This window comes from Branchiostoma belcheri, unplaced genomic scaffold, assembly GCF_001625305.1.
Source record: "Branchiostoma belcheri isolate BF01 breed outbred unplaced genomic scaffold, Haploidv18h27 scaffold45, whole genome shotgun sequence".
In the NCBI taxonomy this organism is placed as follows: Eukaryota; Metazoa; Chordata; class Leptocardii; order Amphioxiformes; family Branchiostomatidae; genus Branchiostoma; species Branchiostoma belcheri.
Window position 1 is genome coordinate 1,797,325 of NW_017804076.1, and position 22,094 is coordinate 1,819,418.

Consider the following 22,094-nt stretch of genomic DNA (forward strand, 5'->3'; position numbering starts at 1 on the left):
TAAGTTAGATGCTCTGCGACAAACTCTCTCTCTCTCCATACGTTCTGGTTTTGTGCCGCTACAAACATTTCCTCAAAGGGAATCTAATTTAGTTGTAATAACGACTTAATCTGATTATAGCAGTCACGAGTACCAGCCCAATTGTTGAAAGCTCTTAGTGTAACCATGGAGGTAGAAATTGAATCTAGGCTGTTTTAAGCCCCTATTCGATTACATTATGTGCGTGTCAAACCTTATCCTGAAGTATGTACTAGTACTGGTTGTCCCAAAACCCCCGGCGAGAGCTTCAGAAGATGTTGACTTCATGGCTCCTATGGTACCATTTTGGGCCATAATAGGATGCCGAGAGGGGGTCTGCACTAATTACCTCCATGGAGGTAGCTCTATGGAGGTAATTAGTGCAGACCTGCGGCTGATTTTTTGTACCATGGAGGTCATTAGTGCAGGTCCTATTGAGGATGCCTAGGCCTGTTTTTATTTTTATTTTTTGCCCGCCTGCTCCAGCTTTTTCTAGAAAAATCCGTTAACCAAGAAATTAAATTGGTGTGGCCTAAAACATAAGTGTGTGAACAGGTTTTATACATCTGTCTTGATGTAGTGTAGAGTGCAGTGTAGTAAGTTTACTGTATACCCGTTTCATCAATAATCTTTATTCATCAATCCTATCATTTGATTATCACTTTTATATGATAAGGAAAGCTTATGTTAGCATCAAATTCACTTCATGTGCTGAAATAATTGAGAATTAACAAAAGTCTACCAATAACAGTTTTTGTGCTATACTAACTCAGATGCCATCATAATTTGAGAAGTGATGTGGTATTGGGTGGACATGGGTTAATATTACATCAGAAAGTCTACCTTCTTTCTGTCATGAGTCTTTAACTTCGTAATGTACAGTGATAAACAAGCTATGGTAGATATTATGATCATATCAGAATAAATGAATTGTGTTTTTAGTAATGAAGTGATAAACAAGCTATGGTAATTATGTATCATTTCAGAATCTCTACATGTATTGTCACAGTGTTGTAAATGTGTTCTTTTCTAACTGCAACAAAGACCTGTTTTCATGTTGTTAATGGTCCATGATTTCAGTTCTTTTCTTAAGTACAATTGTAACAAAGATTGTTTTGATTTGTCAGGAGCATTTATGAAATGTTGTTAATGGTCCATGGCATCTTCTGTATTTCTATCTTCATCTTCTTCATCATCATCATCAAATGTGAAATCTTCCTGCTCTTCCCCCATCTCCTCCTCCTCCTCCTCCTCCCCTGGACCGAGCTCAGATAAGAGTTCCTTGATGTGCTCTAGCATGTCCTCATCATCACAGCCAACTGTGGGGTAGATCTACCAGGGCAAAACGGACAGTGTTAGGACTCTCTACTCTCCAAGCAGAGTTCTAGGCCAAATTGGCTTATTTTTGGAGGCTAGACAAGAAACAGTCATGCCTTCAAATATCATAGTTATCAACCAAGGATTGAGGTGTTCAAAACCTGTATTTTCCAAGAACTATCATAAAGTGGAACTTGTTGGAACCAAGTACACACAGTTGGGCCATAATCACTAGAAAGCTTTAAACAACTCATGCAATTAAATGTGCAGGTTGACAGATTCAAGAACGGGTGCTGGCTACAGCCCTGATGCTGACCCAAAGTTAACATATCTAAAGATAGGCGGATGGAATGTGCAATATCACCCCTGAATTGTGTGGACAACCTTTTTTCATATGACTAGAAAACAGCTGCATTTATTCAGATCAGTCCATTATCCAGGATGAGTGATGTGTAGTGGATATCACACCTTGAGTGCATGCTGTAGGTTGTCCCTGGCCTGTGCCTTGTGGTCCTCCCCTTGTACGTAGTGGAGCCAGCCCAGAAGGTACCATACCTAGGTGGATGGAAAGTAATATCAGTCTAACAAGCTTTTTTTTTTTACTTTCTAAAATTCGCTATTCAACATATCTTCCAATAATATCTGATTCTAAAAAAAAATTTTCCAAGATAATTTTCTTTTCATACTTTCGATGTAGTAAGTAGAATCAATCCTATACCATAGCATACTCATATCTGTCATGCAAAAATGTCATATTGCTGACAGAAAATGCCTTTAAAAAAGTAAAAGATACTGACATCTAGGAATCAGTCTTACCTGTACAATTTCATCATCTTCCAGAAGTAGCCCTGCCAGGACTTTCTCAGCAGACTCCATGAGTTCCAGCTCAATCAGGATCTTAGCAGTTGCTATTCTCTGCTCATATGGTAAGAGAGGATCCTAGAATATACCACAACAACCATTATGTGTTTACATGTAGCTTAGTAACATCCAAAAATCAAGTTGGTGTTGTGTCTCAGTGATCTAGCCAGCCTGATTTTTTTCGATCATCTCAATTTTGTGACACTAAATCTGGACCCACTGAAATGCTGCTTCCTGCATTTTGAAGGGCATCTTTTGAGCGACAAATTTGGCTCATAGACTAGGTTTAGTGTTTAATAACATTTCTTTCACACTGATTTTTGTCCATCAAATAAGACAGATGTGGCAAAATTTTTGTCAGGAGTGGCAAAATTTGATCAAATGACAGAAAGATGGATGCTGACTAGAATACTGTTGACTCTTGTCTTACAATAATTCAGCACTTTGAAACACAGAAAATGATGTTTTTAGAAAATGTTCACACTATGCATTGTATGATAATCCCTAGACTTCCTGCAACATGTAGTGAGATCAAACTGCCTTTCATTTTACTACATCCACTCCATGTGCCTCATACCATACCTCAGGCACATTTTCCTCCATCTCCTCTTCATCTTCTGCATCACTCCTCTCCGGTAACCATAGTGACAGGCTCTTCTCTATGGCGAGTTTTGCCTCCTCCCTGTTGTCTTTACTGAGCTGGAAGCTGGCCATGAGGAGATGTGCCTCTGGGTTGGTGTCACATTCTTCTATCGCCTTCTCCAAGGACTCTTTACACTTTTCTTCTGCAGAGTCCTCAAAACTGAGACATGAACAAATTATCAGTCATGTACATGTCTATTGAAGAGTCTGATAAGATGATTGGTAGAATTCTATATCTGTATAGATTTGTAGAAGATTAATTTTGTGATAATAGTTTGTAGTATTGTCAGAGGATTTTATAAGAAAAAAAGGCATGTTTTGCAAAACATGATGCAAGAAATATGCCTTTGTGTCAGTTAAAAGCTTTAATTTATGTCATACCTGGATTGCGAGAATGTTGATATCGGCCTGTGTGATATCTACCAATATCACACAGGGTTCTAACGGTTATCACACGGGCTTCCATAGGTTCCATAGAATGATTTGAACATGTGTGCAAAGTACACCACATTTAAAAATTTGAATACATGTAGTTGGCCTGGTATCTGACGTGATATGGAATACCCTGTGTAGTATTCTATGATTATCTTTTGGTGGCAGTTTACAATACAGAAAAACAAAAGCCAGCATACCAAGAGTCAGTGAGGTAGATTTCTGCAATAGAACAGTAGGCACTGGAGATGTCCTGTGATGTAACGGTCTGGGAGTCAGGGTCACATGCAGCTGCGCCCTCTAGCTGCAAAGAACAGAATTACACAAGAAGACGATAGTTCAAGGAAAATGACGTAGTATGCTACGTTACATGTATATCATAAGTGTGCCATGTGTAGATGTAGCTTTATGGCCAAGCAAGTCAAATTCTTGACTGAGTAGAGAATTAGAACTGACCTGTTCCTGTTGTTTATGTCTCTGTGCCACCATGACCTGTATGCCCTTGTTATAACATGTCACTGCCTCCTCCCCCTCCAACAGCTGTCCCAGGCACATGTACTTGGTGAAGCCCTCGTCAGGACTCAGTTCTACCGCACGGCCAAAACAGTTCGCTGGTTAAGGAATTAGCTAATTTAATGATAGCACCTACATACTAAATTTTGCCCCTAGAAACTACACTTTCTGGGTTTAGAAGTTGAATGTTGTTTGTGTATGGCACCTCTGGCAAAACTGTGGCCATATGCATGGAGGCCAACACCACTGAAGCCGTAGCCTTATTTTTTCAGTTTTCAAAATTGCAGGTTGCTTAATTTTTTTTCTGCAAAACTGAAAATGTCTCTGCAAAATACAGACTGGAGGTGGGTATTTCTAACACTGGTTAAGGTGTTTTTGAACACCTCAATCCTTGGTTGATAACTCTGGTACATGAAGGCATGACTATTTCTTGGTCTTTTCTGAGCTTGTATCAGGTACATGTACTTAGTAGTTGGTACGTCCACCAGTTTATTAGTCTTTTTGTACATCATGCATAGTCTGTCCAGACATAATTAATGACATTTTTTGCCTGTCTTCCAGTGACCCCCACTGTAAGTACTAAAGTGCTGATTACTGACAACAAATCATTGGTTCACTGACAGAAAGGATATTTGTTTGGCCTTGTCTCCCTCCCCGAGCTCCAGTAGTAATGACCCTGACACCTCCAGTGCCCGCAGGTTGTCAGGCTCCAGCTCTAGTGCCCTCTGGCAGAACTTCTGTGCAACTGCATAGTTGTAGCTGTCCATGGACTCCTCTGCCTGTGGAAACATTGAAGCACAACTTAAGCAACAAATCAAAGATTTCAGACATCTGGCGAGCATACAGTTTTCTTGGCTTTCTGAATCCCCCTATACTGATTCCCAGACGGTTTGAAGACTTTTGACTTGTTGTTCTGCCTGTCAATTTTCTCACTCATGTGTTGTCAACTTACACTGACTGGACGACAGACAGACACATCAACCAATGCAGCTTACTCACCCAAAACAATATGTCTGTATCTATTTAAAGTAATATGATCATACACTCTGTCTAAATACCGCAAATATCCTTCTTGTAATAAGTTTTTACAAGATCTTTAAAGCCACTCAATTAAATGTAATTTTCCAAAATCTGTTAGAACAGTGTGTATAATGACCCGCACCTTGTCCAGTAATTCATCTACTGTAAACTTGGACTTGGTTTTCTGTGCAGCAGCTTTCGTCTTCTTTTCCTCCAGTCTTTGTCCCTTGTCTGCTTTGCTGAGACCTGGAGCATCTGGATGATATATATATGGCAGCCATCATTTACTAGTACATGTAACATTACTAGTATATCATTCTCTATCTAAAGAATTTGTATTCATGAAATCAGTTGAGAGTCTTAGCTTAGTCTCCACCAGACTCCTTGGCAGGCTGACTAAATAAAAGAATAGAATCTGACTTAAGTTAAAGGGTACAGTGTACATAATTGACCAGGGGAGTTGGCTGGTCATAGACGATGGTAATAGTAGGACGAAATATATTTTGGCCTGCCATTACATTACAATTAACCAATTTTAGGCCCGGATTTCGACTATTTATTCAGCCTACCATGAAGTCTGGTGGATACATAAGCTAAGGATCATAAATTTTATGAACTTATGATGTATAATCGAAAATTCATTGCGACGATAACAGTTAGTAGTTTATTATAATCAAAAACATACACATGGTACGCACAACGTTTTGTTCAAGTATGCCGTATTATGCCCCTTCGTTCAACGCATGAATTGACGAAACCTATACACAATAGCTTGTACTAAGTTGTAGAGACATTGTTCGTAACGATCTTACTTGTCTGGTCTGATTTCTTCCCATTTTGATTCTTTCCTGCCTTCTTTTTTCTCCCACGTGTGCCTCCCATCTCTAACCGGAAGTGAACTGAAGTGACCGAGGCAAAATGACCTTTGACATGTTACACGGCAGCAAAACGTGTAGGACATAAAAAAGAAAACACAAACACTTCTCTTTCTTTCCTAAAACCATAAAAAATGTATACATGACAAATTTTATTCATTACATATATTTAACAGTATAACGTTAAATTTCTCCGTAGTTGTATTCCTTTCAATGGGAATTTTAAGGGACATAAACAAGCAGTTGCATGCGTTCTTATGTCCGACCAGAGTTTCTTGTACGATTTTGTATCGATGGACACCCCCAGACGCAGGGCTTACAATTCTGGCAAGAAAAGTATGCCGGAAAATCTCGCTATATCAGTGAACAGAGGTTTCCAGTCGGTTTCCGACCCTTGGGTATTGTCTGTTGTCTCTCCAACTTGGGTTGAAACTGTTAGCCTTCAAAATATTGACCTGTCCTTGGTCCTGAACTGGTCATCAGATGTTATTTCACACTCCACACATATTTGGTCACAATTACACAACGGTCATCTCTTGTAGCATTTTTTGAAACATCTCTTTACTTCACCCTTCACAGTTGTGAAAACTTAAATAAAACGGGGCCTGCAGGCCGTTTTGAGCTCATAAATAAAAATGGTTCCAGCAAACAAACAAATAAACCAAAACAAAGGCTAGAGTCAGTGAAATTTTATTAGGGTTGGTCAGGAAATCAGAAACATTTTTTTCTAGGCCTTGAATTTGAGTTTATTTGGATCCACAATTAGCATACATATCATGGTTTGCATACATATCAATGTTGGAAACTATCATGTCTAAAATTTGACTCACATCATACTGGTAAACATGCCAAGTTATTTGCAATGTTGCAACTAAAGTTGGCTAAGCTGCACATTTTTATGACTTTTCTGCAAATACATTTTGAAAGTGAAAATATTGCTTCTCTCAAGTTAAGACTACATATCTTTAATTGAGGTTGTCAGTTGTTATAATACATAATCTGAACAATCCCTTTAGTACATGTATTTATGTATGCACATCATATGCATATTATGTGTATAAAAATCATTTGATCAAGGAAGCCTGGTACACCATAGATGACAGGAGCTTTTCATTTTCATCTTCTCTCAAACACACCTGAAATCATATAAAAAACACATAAATACAAGAATAAATGCTTTAAATACACACAATACTAGTAAATAAACAATACATACCTTGTATAGTCATTGATAAAAATTTAGATAAAGCTCAACTGCATCATCCTAAATCAATTTTTATGGTAATAGACAAATAATGAAAAACATATGTATAAGATGTGGAAACTTCTTCAAATGTGAGACCAGTAGTTGGCACACTATGGTTCTTACCATGACGGTGCCTACCACCCTCTGCAGTACTCCTGTCTGCTGCAAGGGGCGCTGCAGCTCTGGTGTTTGCATGAGCTTCAGTAACACCTTTGCTACAGCCTCTGTATTACACCTTTCTGTGCCTTCTACAAAACAAAAAAAAATATACTAGACTAAGTGTTGCAGGAGGAACTAAGGTCTAAGGTAAGGTAAGACTAAGTGTATAAGTCCTTAAGTGTATAACATCTTAGAGGCTGTCATATTTGTGCAGTTCCGACACAAAATTAGAAAATGCTAGGAAGTGCTTCAATATCACAGCAATATCTTTGCAGCAAATTTAGTATTTGAGGAATGCATGTACATGTATATGCACATTTGTCCATAAAGTCAAGTAGCCCATACCTTTAACAAATGCTTCGATATGCTCGAGCCATGACTGAACTACACCTTGGCTGCTGGCCATGGTCTGCAGCGCTGCATGCAGCAGCTCCCCCTGCCAGTTTTCCTCAGCAACTTCAGTCTCTCTATCAGAAACAGGTATCCTACTGTTAAGTCGAAGTGTAAGGTTTTAAAACTTTTTTAAGAACACATTATGCTTTTATAGTCTAAAATATTGTTCTCCATGTAGGGGACTGATTATGAATGATAATGGTACCTGAAAATTGATTTTAGACGGATATATTTTCATAAATGTGTATCAGTATCCAATAATCAGTATACTCACTTATGTATGGATAGGTCAAGGGCAGCCCAGCAGCAATGCATGATGGGAGTCATCAACTCCTTCCTGATCTCTGTCCCAGGGTGCAGGAGCATAACCATGGCAACCAGTACTGCATACAGCGTGTCCATGGGCAGAGTGTGGAACATTCCCTGCGCATGGTTTACAAAATCAGTCAGCACCATTTTACATTGCACACATGCTTTAAAAGCAATCGCACACTCAGGCCAATTCCATCATAATTTCTCACTTGTTATCACACACACAAAAATTGATTGGGCCACGTGCAGTCCCAAATAGTGCCAGTTACAGCCAAGTTGGACAAGTATTTGGTTTAGGCAAGTCCCTTAATGCTTACGTTATGGGGAAAAAAACGGGACTGAGAAAAAGCAGCTGTTATGAGCAGATGACCAAATAGACGCAACACGTTCCCAACACGTAACTCTTACCAAGTATCTCTCCAGCACTGCTCCCACCACCTTCCATACTTGATCAGGACTGGAAAACTGCAGCAGGCATTCACAGGTGAACTGGAGGAGAAAGAATACATCAACATCACTGATACATTTTCTGAGCCCTGTCTTCAGTCATGATACATGTACTTCAAAGAATGCAGGATAGATTTTCATACAGCTGCTCATAAGTTGCATAAGTTGACTATCAGTATCATATTCAAAATGAAGGAAATTTCTTTTATGATGATAAGCCAATGTGCATTATGACACCATAAATGCCTTTCTGCTTATGTGTAAGAAATGTTCCGGGCCCATAAAAACACACTCACTAACCTTGGCGAGAGCCTTCTGTCTATGCCTGAGTTCCAGACTAACACAGGAGATCTGTGTTCTACAGCCCGGAACCCAGACGTCTGGCCTTGATGTCTCTTGCTGTAAATCCTTCAGTTCCTCTACTGAATGACCTGAAACAAGGATTCATGACTGGATGTTAACTTACAAAATAACAATGACAAAAGACCAAACAAACCTATTAGTTTATACTACTGAACAACTGCATCAATAAAAGCAACATTTGAGGCAAATTTTCAGTACATGAGCCATACTCAGCCTCATTATCTAAATACAAAAGGCACATGGGACTATGTACATGTTTAAGGTGGCAAGGTGGTCTTGTGGTGTAGGATTGTTGACTCAGAATCTGAAGGTTCTGGGTTTGAATCCCTGGCAGGCCTCAGTACTAGTATTGTGCTATTGGGAAAGGCACTTCAATCTTGATACATCTCCATAAATAAACAAATGGTTTTTATATCAATTGGTATTCATGTTTTAGGTATGGATACTTTCAAACTGTTTTCCTCACCTATCATAAGAGACATAAGAAAACTGAGAATTCTGGGAGTGTCAACTGGTGGTGTCCCTTCTTCACAAACAGCCATAACAGGTGACCTGAGTAAAGAAACATGAAGTAAACATCACAGACTACTTTAGCCTTTTGACAATTCAAAAGAAGAAAATCTACTGATCAAATTGTATCAGCTGCTCCACTGTCAAATGCAACATGACAAGTTAATATGTTTGTTGCTTACAGTCAGCCATCTGAAATATAGTTGCAAGGGATGCTGTGATAGGTCTTTATTCCTCTTTGCAGTTGTGTAACAAACACAGGCTACCTACCTTGCCAGTAGAATCTGCACAAGGTACTCGACCACAGGAACTCCCACTTCCCTCTGTCTGCAGGCCTGGGACAGTGTGGACAGTTTGAGGCCCCCTAGCAGGGGCAGGTGGTACAGCAGCTGCACCAGGTGCCTCTGAAGAGGTGGTGAAAGAGAGCACAGGAGTCCACCTACACCTGTAATTAACAAAGGAAATATTTGTTTATGGCATCTCTTATTCCCGGGTATCACACAAAATTTGGTTGGGTGGTTAACACTTTGAGTCAAGAAATAGTCTACACAAATGTACACTTGGAAATCAAGGAAGAAAAGAATTCGAAGGAAGGAAGGAAAGAATGAAGGAAGGAAGGAAGAAAGGAAGGAAGGAAGGAAGGAAGAAAGGAAGGAAGGAAATATGCATGAAAGATTAACATATTACAACACATCATACCATAGATGTTTTGAAAGTTTGCCATCAAGTTTTCCACCATACAGGAGTGCCCCCTTGTGGCTGCAGACTGAACCACATGCAGGACCTCCTCAGTCTGTTGCTGATTGGCTGTATCCATGGTAACCAGATAATGTGGCAGGGACGCCACCCAATTGGTCAGGACCTCACTCCTGAAGGGAAAATGGTTGTAATGAATACATACATTTACTCAATAAATCATTTTAATCTGATATCATTACAACCTGGTTTCATTACAGCCATAAATTTTTTAAATCTAATTTCGCGGCAGCAAAAGTTTGCGGTCTGACTATGGAAGTGTTCACAGAACTATACAGTATGTTCAAGGTGGCAGCAGCTGCTGGAAAAAGAAAGTCGGCGAATTATTTCTTCAGTCCACAGTAATGATAACTTCATGATACAGAATACAGAAGTGACCATAAAAACTACTTAATAGAAAAGTACCACAAAAAAATTGTGATTTAGAGTAGATGAAACATTTGTTCTCACTTCTGTAGACCTGGATCTCTCTGTAGGTATGTCTGTGCCAGGAAGTGAACTATCTGTTGTCTGGTCCTGTCTGATATCTCTTCAGACTGGTAACAATTGTGTACTGCTGTTAACAAGTCCTCACAAAGGTCTGAAGAAAAATAAAGATATACAAGTTAATGAGGCATGTTCACTTGTGCTCAGTGCCTAAGAAAACTATAATGTATATAAAAAGACAGATATCAAAATATCTGAGTTCATGTAAGCCATGATATAAAAGTTTTGGACACAATTACATCATTCTGCAATTTTTCTCTCTTTCAAACACACACACAAAACCTTACTAGTAGGCTTTCACAAGAAAAAATGGTAATTGATACATTCTAAATTAGCAATATTTACTAAATGGTGGCAGTCAGTTACTCTTCTATGAACCAACTTCCATGCAGTTTATTTTTACTGCTCATTTATCTAACAATAAATAGCTACTTTACCATAAATATAATGTTTAATATATCTTCTTGATATCCCCATAATGCTTAGTTCACAATGGTATGGGATATGTGAGCTCAGCATAACCAAGTCATACTTCAACATTAATATATCAAACAATATAAACAATAAGAAGCCACCTTGTTTTGGAAGCACCTTGATGACATGTTGTATGACCCTAAGGACATTCTCCATGTGATCAGCTGAGTTGTCATCCACATCAGACAGACAGCTAACCAGGTAATCAAACACTGTGTCCAGCCACTCTGCTGCAGTACCATCACTGTCTGCTAGGACACATCAACAAGAGACAAGTAGTTAACCTTTAATGTTTGTTAACCTTTGCAGAATCAATCAAGGAATGAAAAAAGAAAACATATTGTTCTGGCTCCATTTTAGCTCCATTTCTTCTCCAAAGAAATAAGGCCAATGACCAGGACTGGATGGCTGTCACCATGGTAACTGGATCTGTACCCTGTGGTGTTGGGTTACATTAGGTAGCAAGTGGCAGGACAGAGTTGGAGGGGCTGGTAAATGTTAGATAGATATTTTGTTGTATGTCTCATTGTTAGAATTTATGTCTGTACATGTGTTTATCATATTGAAGAAAAGGCTAGTAAAAAAGAGAAGTAAAAAGTATGTATTACACTAAATGTAACTACTGATTTTTAAAAATACTCAAAACACAATATCAAGTGATACATAGCTAGTTTTGAAGGATTAAATCAATTCAATGAACATAATTCTGGTTGATTAAAATTGCATACCTTGTTCAAGGCTGCATGTCATGACATCACAGATGCTCAAGTTCATTATCAGGGATGCCTGTACATTGGTCCCTCCACTCTGATCCCTCTGCGGCCCCTTTCCTTTCTTGGACTGTTCCATGACCATATATGGAAAGCCAGACATCAGATGAAGGTGGATGTTCTTGTATTGGTGTAGGAATGACGTCTAGAAATTGAAAAAAATAGGTTATGTTTTTACATTTATATATATATTGCGTGTTTACGTACCCGACTTGTAACGGCTACCCCGAGGTATGGCACCCAGGCTACATCTGGAGTTGAACAGTCGAAAATTTAATTGAGAAAGTGCAATTTTTTTTCTGTTGGAAATTACAGCTCAAACATGTATCAAAGGCATCCCTATGAAACCTACCTTTGTCGGGTCTTGCTGTTTGTCTTGTTCTCTGTGTTGTAGACATTGCCAGAGTAACCCCAGCACATCTAACACCCCCTGTAACAGGTCACTGACGTCAGCACGTACCAGGGACTGCCCCTCACCCCCTGGGGAGCCTTCCACCCACGTCTCCAGTAACAGGGGGAGCAGGGACTCCGCAAACTCACGCAGACTGAACAGTGAGGCTGTGCTGGGGGTTTTACTCCTGTAAAAATTCAACAGTTACAATTGAATACAGGAAAGAAAAACAAGTGTCCAGTAACTCCATAAACAGTCCTGTAGACTGAACGATGAGGCTGTGCTGGGGGTCTTACTTCTGTAAAAATTCAACAGTTACAACTGATTCAATACAATTGCAAGTTCTTAGTCTGTAAATATTTAACAATTAAAATTAAATACTAAAGTACAGGACAGAAAAAAAGTCTCTAGTAACGGGGGCAAGAGAGATTCTGCAAACTCCTGAAGACTTTGCGAAGAGGCTGGGCTAGGTGTATTACTTCTGAAAAAATTCAACTGTTAAAATTGAATACAGTGTACCTCAATTCAGCATTATGCTGAGTTTTTTTTCATGATGAATAAACCATCACTAAACTATTTCTGGAAAATAATCTTTGTAGATTTTCTGATTGTTCATAAGCTGTTCTGTTCTTTGTGTACAACCTTCAGCTCTTTGTGTATTTTCAAATCTTCGTGGACTTTGTTGTTTTGAAAAACATAAATGAACCTACCCAATAAGGAATCCTGTAGAGCTGGACGATGTACTGTAAGGAAACACTTGCACATACAGAGGCCTGCTCCCATCAAATATCTCATCCACAAAACCTTTCTTCCCCACATCTCCAGTCTGCCTATCCCCAGTACTAACACTCTCTGATAACATGGCCTTCAGAAAGTGGTGAAGTCTGTTCAAAACTTTGCTTCTCCATTGTAGGGATGTTAGTTTACTGTTTGGGTTGACGGACAGTCTATGACTTGAAGACGTTGCATCTTTCTTTACTCCTTTGTCCTTCATACTCGAGATTTGTCCGACGAAGTTGGTCAGGATTTGTCCGCTTCTTGACGTCAAGAGAGAGGGGAAGTGTTCCAGGCACGCGTCAAGCACCGTGAGCGAATCGTGGCGGATGTCTTCAAAAATGTGCGTCATGGCGCAGCACAGGTGTGCGGTGATCAGAGGGAAGAAAGGAGAGATCTGATTGGTCGAGGCCTGGCTGAAGGTGTGGCATAACAAGCCAATGGCGGCTTTTCTGACGACGGGATCCTTGTCGACGAAGAGTTCAGAGCATTTCTCGAGGACCAGGGAGAGGTGGGCGGGAATGGCCGCGGGATGTCGGACTAGGAGGTCCTTGAGTCCGGTGACGGCTTCGTGGCGTACTGATGCGCTGTAGTGGTTACACTGGGTCAGGAGATCCTGAAACAAAACAGGTCCTTAGGTCTAAGATAGCCAAAATAGAAAAAAAATCCCTACCCATCAACCCTAGATTTCTCAGGACTGAAACTAGAAACACAACCTAAATTTTTCTCAAGGCCTTACAGCAAGAAAACGTATATATATAAAGGATCTGACGGTCCAAAAATGAAGAAAATTTACAATGAGAACCTAAATTAATGTCTGAATCACCAGATTCAAGTTCCTTTCTCATATATACAGTACTGTACTTTTAATCTCCAAGCAGATCCTAGTATAGGGTGGCAAAAGACAACAAATTGGTCAGGCAGTATCCATTGGCCAGAGAGGGCCCAATACACCAACCTGGCCAATTTACTAGTCTTTTGCCACCCTAGGATCTGCTTGGAGTTTATTTACCTTAACGTTCTGTTGTTTGAAGTTGGTCGGCTGGGAGGCGTCAGTCTTCAGCTGGTCCGGCAGGTGGATGGCCTTGGACTTGAAGCTGGTGTCCGTCACGTTGTCGGCCTTAGGCAGCTTCTTCCCCACCTTCAACTTGACCTTGTTGAAGTCCGCCCGCTTAGCTTTCCTCTTCTTAGCACTCTTGGGCATCTTGGGTCTTCTGAAAATGAGATCTTACTCTTTAATAGTGGCTCGAAAATTTTCAAGAGTAACATGTGCGAACGTGTGGGGAGGGGGGCAATCTAAACATCGAATTCAAAGCCAATTAAAGCGCTTGGTGTGTCTGAAAAAGCTACAAATAAACAGCCTTACCTTCAGTAGAATTTACTTTGTAAAGAAAGCAGAGGAAGAGTTCAGAAGATTGACTTTATCGGCTATTTTACGAAGCATGTCCGATTTCGTTTTTACTGTAGGCAGCCATTTTGGATGTCAAAGGTTACATGGACGAAACCACTGTTTGAAAAGAGCTGTAAATAAAATTATGTTATTACATCTGTAAAATACAATAATGCATTGATATGTGAGGTTTACGTTTTCTTCTTATCCTTTATCCGTGTTTTTTAAACACAGTGAGGAAGCTTGGCCTCTGCAAAATCTAAATCGCAGGACTTCCCTGCAAGATTTGCGATTTGGAAGTCCAAGATGGCCGCAACGACCAAAACAAAGCCGACGTGGAACTTTTCCGGAGAAAATTTCGGACGTTTTTCCTGTATTTGAGAGAACTGGGCCGGAGTTTCACAATTTTTCCATTCCAGTAATGTTTTTTAACAGGGAGAACCCGGTCTGAGAGTTTTATGAATGCAGATTCCGTTTATTTAGTGGATTTCTGTAGCTGAGTATTTATTTTTGAGGGTCCGCCCCCCTCCCACGACCATTTTAGATTTTAAGTTTTGAAGTAGTTGAGTTTCCGTGGACGACGATGTTTGAGGACCTTTCTCTCGTCTCTGTGATGTCTCTCCTGGCAACTGTCTGTACAGTCGGACAGTTTCTCACAGGATCGTAAGTATATAATAATTTTCAAATAATAATTATAAGGATATCTTAAATTATTTGACCAAGAAGGTTGAGAAATTCACGATTTGATTTAATGTTAGAAATAGCATTAACATTGTTAAATCCCAAAGCCAAAGGAAACTATGCTATTTTTGGTTTCGTTACAGTAAGACTAAGAGTCATAATTAATGGCCAAAATAAAATAAAGCAACGAATTATTAATATTATTTTGTTAATTTAATGTACATAGACCTACACAATCAAATATATTGGTTTGTAAGTTAACTGGAGTTATACAATTTGTTGTGTTGAAAATCACAATTTGAACTTGCTTGATATAATGATGATAAATAACTTTATCTATGTCTATCTTTTATCTAGGGTTATCACGTCAAAAATCACCCAGAAGGGCTCAACTACAGGAGTCACAGTGTACCCATTCCTGACTGCACTGGTCAAGTAAGAGTTAAACATGATTTGTCAATCACCTCAAGATCTAAAATAAAGTGTAACGTTTGTATCTCAAGCAAAAACAATGTGCGTGACTTTTCGATTACAGAAAACCAAATACACATACTTTTACAGGTTATTAACCGGTAAGGCATGATCCAATGCGATTTCGGGGTGGCAATACAAAAATATCTTAGACACCTGGAATTGTCATTATCATTTCAAACTTAAAAAGCATTTTAGATAACCCCAAAACAAGCTATGCATTGAGTCACATTATTTTTTGGTACCACCAATAAATATAGCTTCACAATGTCGACGATATGGTAACGGAACAAGCAACTGTTTTCCATCAGCATCATTGCATTTGCCTCACAGATATCAGTATGATAGTTTGATACTGTGATGTACTTTTTAAAAATGTCCAGAAAGTTGACTTTGGCTTTGGGTGGCTTTAAACTCTGGATTTATTGGATACATTTCAATCTGAGCGACCATGAGTATAAATATTCATATTTAGTAGGAAAGTAAATTTCGTTGTTTGTCAACTTCTTTTTTTACAGCTGTACTTTCTGGCTGAAATATGGGGTCTTGATTCAAGACAGAACACTTGTGGTGGTGAACTCCATAGGAGCACTCCTACAGACTAGCTACCTGGTGGTCTACTATGCCTACACTAAACAAAAGGTAGGACAAACCATTTATCAACAATAGAGTGCCTTCAGAAGTCTTTAATGTTGTTGATGCTACCATAGCTAGATGCTGTATGTCAGAAAAGTACATAAAGCGAAAGTTTGAACCAGTTTAGCTCACTGAAGAGCAGTAGTTGGCCAGGACAGAGAAGACAGATGCTATGTACAAGTACTTACAGGTTCATTGTACCTTGGAAATTTCTCTTGCTCTATATATTCTGACAAGTACAACAAACAATGAGCCACAGCTTAAAGTCTTGGGACTGATACCCTTTTCAGTGGCATGCACATCTCGTAAGCGACAACAACTGGGATTCGAACTCCCAACCTCTTAGTCCAGAGGTAGGGCTACTACTAATTTCAAGATTTTTTTCTTTTGTTGGCAGAACACCCTCCACAACCAGCTGTTAGGAGGGGCAGCGGTGTTGTTTCCTGTCCTGATTTATGTGAAGTTCTTCTCAGCAGACGACAGTGTGGCAGCCTTTCACCTGGGGCTTATAGCCTCGGGATGTGCAGTTCTCATGTACGGGGCTCCACTGGCTACCATGGTGAGACTTGGGCAGATGGATGGGCAGATTGATAGGCAGATGGGTAGGCAGATGCATAGGCAGATGGATAAGCAGATGGATAGGCAGATGAATAAGCAGATGGATAGGCAGATGGATAAGTGGATGGATGGGCAGATGGATACTGACAGATAGGCAGATAGATAGGCATATGCATAGGCAGATGGATAAGCTAGTGGATAGGCAGATGTATAGACGGATGGATAGATGGATGGATGGATGGATGGATGGATGGATGAAATGCATGCATGGATTTGTGGATGGATGAATGAATGAAAAATAATTACTTCTCTCTTATGATATAAAATGAAACCTTGTATTTCCCTTTAATCTGTAGATCAATAGTTCAACTTTAAGTGTAGTTGACCATATCATTGGTGTAGTTGATAATAACACATAGTGGAATTTCTGTGTCCGTCATCATAGGCTGAAGTTCTAAGGACCAAATGCACAGAGACCATGACTCCTGCCTTATCTGTGGCCAACTTTATAGTATCCTCGGAGTGGTACATCTATGGGAGGCTGGTGGGGGACTTATTCATACAGGTATGTGTTACACTGTCTTTTCTTCAAGGCCATCATCTCTGTTGTTAAGTTTTGTTGTTTCTATGTGTATCTCTCCATCCCAAATACTGGTGATACATGTATTCTACCAGTTGTGGGGTTAGAAAGAGAAAAATTATCCTTTGCACAGCACACTTTTTGGCAGAAAATCAATTTTGACAGCAGCACAACAGCATGCAGTCAGCATACAGCAGTAATCAGAATGAACAGCAGCATAACAGTGCTCATTCGCTCACCACACAACTTTTATTACTTGGACAGCAGCACAGAGTGCTGTCTCTAAACAACAATCACACAGTGCAGGTACAACACAACTGTTCTTACCTAAAGGACAGCAACACACACAGAGTGCTGCCTGTCCACAGCTGTCACAGAGCAGAACAGCAAGAGAATAGCTGTCTTTTTTCACATAACTGTTATCACTCAGCTTGGACTGCCACACAACTTTTTCTGTCATACAGTAACACAACAGCACTCATGTTCTGAACAGCTGGTAGTGAACAGCAACAAAACACAGCACAACAGCATAGGCAGCTCTCACTGGGAATGCACAAGAATGACAGCAACAATGTATGCATTGGACAGCACACAACAGCAATCTTGTTCAAGATCAACACACTGCACAATCACAGTAAACATACAAAAATTGAACAGGCTACACACCAACTTCTCACACAAATTCCTTGCAGCATTTTGTCCACCTTAAACCTTTCCCCTAAAACTCCCACAGTATATATTGAGATACTGTCTAAAATCAGGTTCATATTTTTGTTGATGGGTTTGAGTATTGTTATTTTGTTGTCTCTTGTTATACATATATGTGATTTTATTTATCATAAATGCGAGGACCACAGGAAAAAAACTGAACTGAAACTAACTGCAGATCGAAATAAAGTCACAGAGAGCGGTTCAAAAATCTAACCCTAACCAAAGCATGGGAAGAAGTACAGTTGACAAGCCAGGGTCCCCTGTCTTCTTTCCAGGTCCCCAGTCTCCTTGGCGCATTTCTGAGTTTCGCACAACTTCCCCTGTATTTCCTGTACCCACGGACGCTGCCTCGCATTGCACAACTGTGAAAAGCACAACCAGACAACCGCAACTATTTTTCTATTGAATGAGCCTTTATTTTTGTGGTGTTTCTTTATTTTTGCTCGCATTTTTCTACTAACACCTCTTATTTTTTGTTGCATTATGTTGAGTTTTTGAAACAATTTGGTTGATCAAAAGTTGTACTAATAGTATGTACTTTGCCATTTGCATTGGTGTAAGCCATCTAATAAGGAATGTTGCATTTTAAAAAGTACAGGGGATGTTTAGTAACATTTGCCTTTCCAAATCATTTCTTCCTCTTTTAAAATATTTTACATATCATTATCAATTGAACATTCCACATACTCATCTCAGAATTCACAAGACAGGGTTCCAAGTACTTTTTTCTGCATACCTGCACTGGTGCAAGCAACATTATTGAAAATTATCAACACTAGACATGTTTTACCTGAACCACTCAGACTTTGAGAAATATGGATCACACTAAAAACCGTTCAGAAACCATTGCCATTACTTTAGAATCTTTTATACCAGGTACTTCATACTTTACAAATAATTCTCAGAACATTCATTCATACATTCCCTGAAAACATGACAGTCTCATGTGCAATAGACTGATATGTACATGTAGTTTCATCATTGTGTACAAATTATATCTTTGCAATAATTCATCATTATAATATATTTTTCTTCAGACATTGCCAACAATTTAGTAATATATGTATTTTGCATCACTTTTTAAAGCAGATGATTATGTGTAGTTAGGGATAACTTTTTGTTTTTCTAGTTATCCAGGCTATATATATTTGTAGTTTTGTTAATTTAATATAAAAGGTATTTTTAGATAGGCAATTGTGTCCAAATGTTGGTGCTTTTGAACTTCTACAAATAATCATTCATGTGTAGATATACAAATTTAAAGTTGATGTAACGTAAAAGATACTTGCAATATTTTTCTGAAGCACTTATATACAGCAGAATGAAGCATATATATTTTTGGAATGGACTGTATTTATATTCAAGACCTTACAATTGAGCAACTCTCTCAAATACAAGTGTCTTTAGAATAATTCTCATGATATGAATACATGTACTCACTGGTATTACACAATGCCTCATACTGCTCGGTATCTTTGAAATTTTCTAGCTTTGTTTCAGGTTTTCGTGTGCAAGTGTAACAAGTATATGTCACATCTTTTTGTGTAGACTTTAAAATTTGTCTCTTAAGCATGTACTAGTACAAACAAATGTAATACAATCATTCGAGCCACTATAGGAGACATCCGGATTCTAATTAGCAAGGTAAAAAAATACTAGCAGAGTCTCTAATGTTTGCTTGTAACAAACTTTTCCTGTGACTGTTACCTCCTTTGCATGTTTGGTGTTGTTTCTCCAGGTTCCTAACTTACTTGGAGCGCTGCTGGGACTGATACAGCTCTCTCTGTTTGTGCTTTACCCACGGACTCCAAAAGCTGCGAATGTGAACCAGGCGTAGCAAGGTCCCAGCTTAAGCCCTGGTCACATTTCGTCAGACTTGTGAAGAGATTATGACAGAAGCAAACATCAGAAAGGAACTATGACGACATTTTCTGTTACAGAACATTCAAATTTTGTGCAACACATTCACAGCTGTCCCAAGATTGTCAGTTTGCTATGTAGCATGTTGGCAGAACATACTGCACCTGCACAAAAACCATTAATGATAATAGTGTATTGTTTATAGCACTTTAGCAGAAGTTTCATTCTATAGTTTTCAAATGTTGTGTCTGAAAAGACATTGTCTGCAACAGGCACAGGCGCAATATGTTCTGCTGATGTGCTTTATAAACCTATCAAAAGCAAATATGACCAAGCCCTTAGTTAACTGATTTAAGTATAAGATTTCTACTTCAAATGTATTATTTAAAGAGCATAGAAATGTGATAGAGAATAGAGAATGAAGTACAGCTTAAATAGTTAAAACTAATGTTACTTTCAAAAGATTTATCTGCAAAAGTTAAGTATGATCAATGTTATATATGTTATGATCCTTAAGTTCAGTGAAATGACTGTTCTTTGGTATACCATAGCTTGTTGTAAGGTTTTCACTCAAAAAAGCATAGGAAAAACTTACTAGTAGTATGTGATGTACCTTTTAACTTAAAAGTTGAAGGTGGCAGTCAGAAAGACATCAAAGAGTGAATCAATTATCTGAATGGCTGAGAAAGGTGGCTAATACAATAGAATGCAGTAAGAGTGAAGCAGAAAATATGTCCTTTTGATGGCATCAGTTTGTGTTTGGAAAACATTTAATGCCTTCTTAAGTTAGGTCTTAACTTCGCTGAATCTTAGATGATGTAGTGTTTAAGCTGTATTTATGTGGAATATCAAAATTCATGACATTTATTACTAATAAGTCAATGTGAATTTGTAAGAAAAAAAGTACATGTTATTTGTATGTGAACAGACCTGTATCATACACAAATATCAGCATTCTATACTATTATGAAATATGATGATGTGTCACTAAAGGTAGCAAAACTTTATTTTAGTTTTGGTATGAAACTAACTGTATTTTCTGCAAATTCATATAAGTATATACATCGTACCAGTACGTACCACTGCATTCTAGATTATAGTGCCAAAACCTGTTGTAGTATTATTAATTGTAAGAGTTGAAAAATGTCATAAGTTGTATCTTTTGCCAGTAATATAAATGTATCAGGCAATATGTGTATGTGAAACTTCTTGTTGGGTAATTAAGTGAAAGATTTGTTAAAACAGACAGAAATGATGAATGTGTTGTAACCGTTTATCATATATTCTATAGTCAAGTCAATAAAGATCAGAGGGCAAAGTGCACTTACATATCACCAAGAGGACTTGTGAGCCTGTCTTCTTCTTGTCTCTCGTTTTGTTTTACATGTAGATTAATAATATTCTTTTACTCGGAAAGTTGCATATAAGAACTTTCTTTACTATAAAGATAAATCAATTGTGAATTTAAGAACTAAACTATCTTTTGCTGTAAGCTATGTTGATAAGAAGAGCATGGAAGAGAGCTCGCCGAAGTAAAATTCCGTCTCGTAAACGGTCGTCACCTTTCCGAACGGTCGTCGCCTTTTCTCAAAACGGTCGTCGCCTTTCCGAACGGTCGTCGCCTTTTCTCAGAACGGTCGTCGCCTTTCCATAGAACGGTCGTCGCCTTTTCTCAGAACGGTCGTCGTGACCGTTCTGAGAAAAGGCGACGACCGTTCGGAAAGGCGACGACCGTTTACGAGACAGAAATTTGCCTCGCCGAATCCTCGATGCGACTGAATACCAGGCTACATCACAAAGGTGAAGTGCATGGATCAAAAGCGACCTCTAGCAGTTGAATGGAGGACTACACCAGCTAAGCTGCTCCTATTACTGCAGTGATATTTTTCGCCGTTACGGGGCGCTTTTATCTATGATGGTTTAGATAAGACATACTAGTAATCTAGCTAGCTCAAGACAAGGACTAATGCCCTTGCTCAAGATAAGAATCATTCTTGAGAATGTTTCGTTCAAACTCAAAGTAGGAGTACTATGACAGCAAATTGCGATGAAGGACTTTGTGAGGTAAACCTGGGCATAATTTTGTCGATTTATTGTTTAAGCAGGTGGTAAGATCACGGCGAAGCTTAATCTAATTTGTTGATTAATTAAGAACAATGCAAATTTTGGTGCTTCATCAACATGTGGTAAGACCACGCCACTGCAAGATGGCGAGTCTGTTTGGAAGGGGAAGAACTCGGCGATTGAAATTCGGCTTGGAAGACGCTACGTCCGTTTTTGGGTGGTGAGTTATGCTTAACATTGTCCCTTATATTCTCGTGACTGTTTCGCCCGGCCGTATTGCTATAAAATGAAGTAAAAACAGAGAATGGCATGAATTATTTGCGGCGACGGCTTCCCTAAGTTTAAGCCTGCATTTATTGCAACAGCCGTTGTGGGGCGCTAATT

General features: G+C 39.0%; 3 protein-coding genes across 4 annotated transcripts; 1 reads left to right on the plus strand and 2 right to left on the minus strand.

Annotated features, from left to right (window-relative positions):
• Positions 1–615: 615 nt before the first annotated feature.
• Positions 616–5,733, minus strand: LOC109478830 (probable assembly chaperone of rpl4). Its single transcript, XM_019780649.1, has 9 exons — positions 5,616–5,733; positions 4,946–5,058; positions 4,416–4,562; positions 3,727–3,876; positions 3,471–3,574; positions 2,779–2,998; positions 2,152–2,274; positions 1,804–1,890; positions 616–1,350 (listed from the first exon to the last, which is right to left on the minus strand). Exons 1-9 carry the CDS (start codon positions 5,683–5,685, stop codon positions 1,165–1,167), a joined length of 1,200 nt encoding a protein of 399 aa, XP_019636208.1. The 5' UTR covers positions 5,686–5,733; the 3' UTR covers positions 616–1,164.
• A 625-nt stretch (positions 5,734–6,358) lies between these two features.
• LOC109478815 (testis-expressed sequence 10 protein homolog) lies at positions 6,359–14,240 on the minus strand. Its single transcript, XM_019780627.1, has 16 exons — positions 14,126–14,240; positions 13,772–13,973; positions 12,696–13,375; positions 11,947–12,172; positions 11,553–11,739; positions 10,926–11,072; positions 10,315–10,444; positions 9,808–9,977; positions 9,379–9,553; positions 9,065–9,150; positions 8,536–8,666; positions 8,197–8,277; positions 7,751–7,899; positions 7,429–7,571; positions 7,048–7,172; positions 6,359–6,814 (listed from the first exon to the last, which is right to left on the minus strand). Exons 2-16 carry the CDS (start codon positions 13,961–13,963, stop codon positions 6,743–6,745), a joined length of 2,694 nt encoding a protein of 897 aa, XP_019636186.1. The 5' UTR covers positions 13,964–13,973; positions 14,126–14,240; the 3' UTR covers positions 6,359–6,742.
• A 134-nt stretch (positions 14,241–14,374) lies between these two features.
• LOC109478814 (sugar transporter SWEET1-like) lies at positions 14,375–20,980 on the plus strand. Of its 2 annotated transcripts, none has more exons than XM_019780625.1 (6): positions 14,375–14,812; positions 15,188–15,265; positions 15,820–15,943; positions 16,335–16,496; positions 16,941–17,060; positions 19,525–20,980. In XM_019780625.1, the coding sequence occupies exons 1-6, from the start codon at positions 14,733–14,735 to the stop codon at positions 19,621–19,623; spliced, it is 663 nt and encodes a 220-aa protein (XP_019636184.1). In that variant the 5' UTR covers positions 14,375–14,732; the 3' UTR covers positions 19,624–20,980. The 2 variants fall into 2 exon arrangements, with proteins under 2 accessions (XP_019636184.1, XP_019636185.1); XM_019780626.1 differs by lacking the exon at positions 19,525–20,980 and adding an exon at positions 18,062–19,518 and having other exon boundaries at positions 14,376–14,812.
• The last annotated feature ends 1,114 nt before the right edge of the window (positions 20,981–22,094 follow it).